This window comes from Sinocyclocheilus grahami, unplaced genomic scaffold (assembly GCF_001515645.1).
Source record: "Sinocyclocheilus grahami isolate Dianchi unplaced genomic scaffold, SAMN03320097.WGS_v1.1 scaffold259.1, whole genome shotgun sequence".
Classification (NCBI taxonomy): Eukaryota; Metazoa; Chordata; class Actinopteri; order Cypriniformes; family Cyprinidae; genus Sinocyclocheilus; species Sinocyclocheilus grahami.
In genome coordinates, this window is record NW_015505438.1 from 1,571,614 (window position 1) to 1,578,222 (window position 6,609).

Consider the following 6,609-nt stretch of genomic DNA (forward strand, 5'->3'; position numbering starts at 1 on the left):
ACAGAAATAAATGATATTTTAAAGTATATTAAAATAGAAACCATTATTTTATATTGTAATAACATTTAGCAAGATTACGTTTTTTTTCTGTATTTTTTTTATACAGTATATTGTATTAAATAAATGCAGCCTTGATGAGCATAAGAGACTTCTTTGAAAAACATTACAAGTCAGAAGAACCATTTGGTTCCCTAAAGAACCTTTCAATGAACAATTCCTAAAAAAGGCTTACATTTAGTAAGCTGAAGAACATTTTTCCACTTTTCTTTTATGCAATGGAAAGGTTCCATGGATGTCAAAGTTTCTTCATGGAACCATAGATGCAAATTAAGAACATTTATTTTTAACAGTGCACTACTTTGAAAAATTGGAGGTAGTCAGGGTTTCTGCAGGTTTTGTGTCTTTTTAAGACCAAGAAAAAAAAATGTAAGTAATAAATCGAAAGGAACACAACACGTCAATGTGTTGTCTAAATGTAAATGTCTAGGGAGCACACAATGAGTTACATTAGCAACACTAATATAAATCATTGTTTGTAACTTTCAACAGATCTCCACTACTTTTACATTCACTTTATTAAAAAATAATTATTACTAAAAAGTAAATTAATCTTGATTTAAAGATGTTACCATATTTTAATTTGCAAAACAATATTTTTTTATTTAATTTTTATAATTTCTTTTGCAGTGCATACAACATTTAATGCCATGCCTTTATTTAAGACTTTCAGCACCTACATTTCGCCCAAAAATTTATATTTGTCATAATTTGCTCACTGTTGTTCCAAACCTTAATGAGTTTCTTTCTTCTGCTGAATACAAAAGAAGATATTTTAAAGAATGTTGGTAACAGTTTCTGATAGCCATTGACTTCAATAGTATATATATTTTTCCATACTATGGAATACAATGACTACCAGCAACTGTTAGGTTACCCACATTCTTCAAAATATCTTCTTTTGTGTTCAACAGAAGAAAGAAACTCATACAGGCTTGAAACAACTTGAGGGTGAGTAACTGGTGACAGAATTTGTATTTTTGTATGAACTGTCCCTTTAAGAACTTTTTAAGACCTGCAGAAACCCTGGTGGTATATTGTCTGCACCATGCAGTATGAAGTAAGCCAGAAGCGTTTGGCAAATCTGCCATTAATGATGCGAGTTTGGGCTGTTTAGCTATTTAGTATATGAAAGAGCAAACTGCATTTATTCAGGTATTGTCGCATAATGCATCCACTCTTAAAAATAAAGACTGCAAAAGAGCGATGCCACAGAAGAACCATTTGGTTCCCTAAAGAACCTTTCAATGAACAATTCCTAAAAAAGGCTTACATTTAGTAAGCTGAAGAACATTTTTCCACTTTTCTTTTATGCAATGGAAAGGTTCCATGGATGTCAAAGTTTCTTCATGGAACCATAGATGCAAATTAAGAACATTTATTTTTAACAGTGCACTACTTTGAAAAATTGGAGGTAGTCAGGGTTTCTGCAGGTTTTGTGTCTTTTTAAGACCAAGAAAAAAAAATGTAAGTAATAAATCGAAAGGAACACAACACGTCAATGTGTTGTCTAAATGTAAATGTCTAGGGAGCACACAATGAGTTACATTAGCAACACTAATATAAATCATTGTTTGTAACTTTCAACAGATCTCCACTACTTTTACATTCACTTTATTAAAAAATAATTATTACTAAAAAGTAAATTAATCTTGATTTAAAGATGTTACCATATTTTAATTTGCAAAACAATATTTTTTTATTTAATTTTTATAATTTCTTTTGCAGTGCATACAACATTTAATGCCATGCCTTTATTTAAGACTTTCAGCACCTACATTTCGCCCAAAAATTTATATTTGTCATAATTTGCTCACTGTTGTTCCAAACCTTAATGAGTTTCTTTCTTCTGCTGAATACAAAAGAAGATATTTTAAAGAATGTTGGTAACAGTTTCTGATAGCCATTGACTTCAATAGTATATATATTTTTCCATACTATGGAATACAGTGACTACCAGCAACTGTTAGGTTACCCACATTCTTCAAAATATCTTCTTTTGTGTTCAACAGAAGAAAGAAACTCATACAGGCTTGAAACAACTTGAGGGTGAGTAACTGGTGACAGAATTTGTATTTTTGTATGAACTGTCCCTTTAAGAACTTTTTAAGACCTGCAGAAACCCTGGTGGTATATTGTCTGCACCATGCAGTATGAAGTAAGCCAGAAGCGTTTGGCAAATCTGCCATTATTTTAAATGAAAAACAATATGGTAAGTCTAATTTATACGGCTTAGCGGGCTGTGCATGTCTCTCTCAGGTCAGTCAGTGAGGTCGTTTGTAATTAACCCAGTCTGACAAGAGGATCATAGCAAGGTTAATATCTTAATTCTTAATCAGAGAGCAACCCGAGACTAAGACCAATAGAGGGAGTAAGATGCTTCATTTACAGCATGGTTTGATATTACATTACACACTAACAAACCAATTACTTTGACAAAATGAGAGAACGTTGTAACCCTTAATATATTTATGAATGTTTTCAATATAGTTTTAAAGCATCCCGGAATGCTTCTAATGAAATTTGGTAGTGTATGCAGATGTATCTTCTGAATCTTCCTCACCGGGTGTCTGTTGCGCTGTCCTCTGGTCCAGTCTAAAATGATCCTTTTGTACGGGCCCAAGTCATATTCTCCTCCCTGCTCCAGCATGCTGAGTAACTGATTCTTCCAGTCCCGCTTTTCTGGATGCAGATCAGCATAAACTTGCATGGGCGTCTCAGTATCTTCCTGGATAATGAGAAAAAAAAACAGAAGACTTGGAATATAGCATGGAAGTTATGAACTTTTATGATATTTTTATGGTGCTTTCAAATATTGAGATCTCCAGTCATTTGGCTTTGGAATGAATATAAACTACATCTGTTGAATGTCTGTATCATCTCTATGACATAAAATCTTTAATAACCACATATAGAGAACCTCTGATCTAAATCCCTCAATGCAATTTCCTTTTCCAACATACAGTATTTTTGATTTAATATCAGTAACTCTGAAAATAATTGCCTCAATAACTTCAGCCCCTTGAGCTGGCATTTATGACGCAGTAACCTTTTTAATAAACAGCCCGTGTCTAACTCAAATCAATTACTTTGATTTCTCAGACGCAATGTGCTGACAACAAGCTTTTTTAAAAGTACACTAAATCCGCGAGGCGGACGCCCTGGAGTGAACTACAGCTCAAAGACACAAAAGTACTGCGGACTATACTATAACTTAAAAACAAACCACGATTAGAGCTTGATCCTTTGAAAACGGACACCGAATTTTAAACCCTTAAGCCACTGGAGCTGTCAGTCAGCTTGATAGAAACAGACTAGCTGGTTACTATGGGGACTGGTGGCAGGATTTCTTCTAAATTTAACACACGGCTGGAACCAACCAACATCAGCCTGTAATTAAAGCCATGCAGATCCTGAGAAACAGCAGCTGTCTGAAAAACAGAGTGTGTCTCCTGTAGGATGCAGCTAAATGAACACAGGAAATACAGGTGACTATATTTACTGAGGAACAGGGTTGTGGATCATTCAGAAATTAACTGCTTTTTACATTTCTAATTATATCCCGTACTAGGAAGTAGTGTCACGCTTCATTTTTCAAGTTTCAATTCTCACTAACGAAACGTTAACTATGACTTTTGCCTTAGTAAACTCCTAATTTTCTGCTTATTAATAGTTAGTAAGGTAGTTGTTAAGTTTAGATACTGGGTAGGATTAGGGATGTAGAATATGGTCATGTGCTTTATAAGTAATAATAAACAGACAATATGTTAATAATAGGCATGCTAATAAGCAACTAGTTAATAGTGAGAACTGGTCCCTATACTAAAGTGTTACCAGAAGTAGAATTCAAATGAATTTCACAGCTTTTATAATGTTTGCATTAAAATATGAATTTCATTTTTCAGTGTGAATTACACATACAGCGGGTAAAATAACTATTGAACACATCACCATTTTTCTCAGTAAATATATTTCTAAAGGTGCTGTTGACATGACATTTTCACCAGATGTCGGTAACAATCCAAGTAATCCATACATACAAAGAAAGCAAAACAAATAAGTTCAGAAATTAAGTTCTGTGTAATAAAGTGGAATGACACAGGGAAAAAGTATTGAACACATGAAGAAAGGGAGGTGCAAAAAGGCATGGAAAGCCAAGACACCAGCTGAAATCTATCAGTAAGTCAATGGAAATTAATATTAGCTGGTTCAGTCTCAACTGATGGCCTATAAAAAGGTGTCCCATGACCAACGTGTCACACAAGAAACATTCCATGATGGGTAAAAGCAAAGAGCTCTCTCAAGACCTTCGCAACCTTATTGTTGCAAAACATACTGATGGCATTGGTTACAGAAGGATTTCTATAATCCTGAATGTTCCAGTGAGCACTGTTGAGGCCATAATCCGGAAGTGGAAAGAACATTATTTCACCATAAACCGGCCACGACCAGGTGCTCCTCGCAAGATTTCTGACAGAGGAGTGAAAAGAATTATCAGAAGAGTTGTCCAAGAGCCAAGGATCACTTGTGGAGAACTTCAGAAAGACCTGGAATTAGCATGTACAATTGTTTCTAAGAAAACAATAAGTAATGCACTCAACCGCCGTGGCCTATATACACGCTCACCACGCAAGACTCCATTGCTGAAGAAAAAGCATGTTGAAGCTCGTTTAAAGTTTGCTGCACAACATTTAGACAAGCCTGTGAAATACTGGGAGAATATAGTCTGGTCAGATGAGACCAAAATTGTACTCTTTGGATGCCATAATACACACCATGTTTGGAGGTGCACATCACCCCAAAACATCAATTTGTTGAAGTTCAATTCTGTTAATGAATCTGCCTGTGATTCATTTCAGCTCAGGTTCTAACCTTCATCTCCAGGATGTTGGCGGTCTCCACAATGAACTCTCGACAGGCGTGTGGAGGCCATACGTCCTTTCCGGTCCAGATGTGAGCCAGAATATCTGACCTCTGAAAGACATAATCAGCATAAGAGCTTCCAACAGAGATACACACAGTTTGAAAATGTGTGTGGAAATGTATTCAATAGCTGACTCTAGAGAGCTGGAGAAAAGCCAGGTACAGGTACAATGCAACCATATATTTGTCTTACCTGACAGATCCTGTTGAGTTCTCGCGCGAGCTCCATTATAAACAGCTGACTCTCTGTTAACGGCTCTTTCTTTACATGTTTCACTCTCTTCCGCGTCTCCTGCACAGACAGTTGCGATTTATGGGGTAACTAAGGCTCCACCAGGGAATATAACAGCTAAACTTATACATTTTATATTCATTTTTTTTTCTGAAAGTCATGAACATCTCCACCACATCTCAATTGGATTTCATAGCTAACATTTTATTTATACTAAATACACATAATTAAATAATATTTTCAGTTAAACTTGTGGAAAAGTGGAAAATAAATTATTATATATATTTTTTTTTTACACTTTTCCACAATTTTAACAGTTACAGCTTGACTGAAAATGATTATATTCAAAATATAATTCAAACATACATGTGATATTTTTCCCTTAATTTTCCTTATTTTCTTCATCTTACATCTAATTTTGTAGCAGGAACAATTGTTGTGATGAAAATGATGCCACAACTAAACTAGTTTTAATAAAAGTCAATTCATCTGACATAAAAGCACCTGTAGTTGTGCCTCACACTTTATGTAGTCTATCCTAAATACACACAATTACTGTACATCATATTTTCATATTACATAATTAAATCATATTTCATAATTTCGTCATATGTTTTGACAAGTGTGCCTTGACTGTAAATAACTATATTCAGTATAAAAGTAACATATAAAAATATATTCTGTTCACAAGTGATATTTACCTTAATTTTCCTTATTTTCTTCATACGCCACATGTCTCACATTTCATTGTGTCTCATTGATAAACAAGTATACTACTTTATTAGTGGGAAATATTGTTGGTTGTGGTGTAAATGACGCCACAACTAAGTTTGTTAGTTAATGATTTTCTCCAAATTACTGAAAAAAATCCTCTGATGCAACAAATGAATGAATGAATGACCTACTGTACCTTCAGACGAAACTTGAGCTTCTTGGCTGGCTCAATGAGGAACTGAAGGCAATCTTTCATCATATTGGACAGCCTGATGTGACCCTATTAGAAATCTGAAAGAGACGGAATGCAGAAAACAGCAAAAGAGGGAAAGAGAGATATTTGAGTCGTTTAAAGGGGTCATATGATGCGATTTCAAGTTTTCCTTTCTCTTTGGAGTGTTACAAGCTGATTGTGCATAGATAAGATCCCTGAAGTTGCAAAGACTAAAGTCTCAAAACCAAAGAGATATTCTTTATCAAAGTTAAGACTCTGCCACGCCCCCCTAAAACGGCCCGTTCTAACACGCCCCCACATATCTACCTCACTATGTGGAAATATTTGCATAACGCCGCCCAAATGTGCACGCAAAGAAAGAAGTAACTCAGAAAGAAGTTTCAGTAACCGCAGTTAGTGTTGAAGCAGCATGTCAGAGAGATGCTGTGTGTTTCTAGGCGAAAGCAAA

General features: G+C 35.0%; 1 protein-coding gene across 1 annotated transcript in view; it reads right to left on the reverse strand.

Moving 5' to 3' along the window:
* LOC107599032 (E3 ubiquitin-protein ligase TRIM50-like) overlaps positions 1-6,609 on the reverse strand; it is a 12,567-nt gene that overhangs the window by 2,328 nt on the left and 3,630 nt on the right. The window contains exons 2-5 of the mRNA XM_016290520.1: positions 6,123-6,217; positions 5,174-5,272; positions 4,930-5,031; positions 2,569-2,785 (exon numbers count right to left, since the gene is read on the reverse strand). Of these exons, the coding sequence (XP_016146006.1) occupies positions 2,569-2,785; positions 4,930-5,031; positions 5,174-5,272; positions 6,123-6,185 (481 nt within the window). The 5' untranslated portion in view covers positions 6,186-6,217. The remainder of the gene's footprint in view (positions 1-2,568; positions 2,786-4,929; positions 5,032-5,173; positions 5,273-6,122; positions 6,218-6,609) is intronic.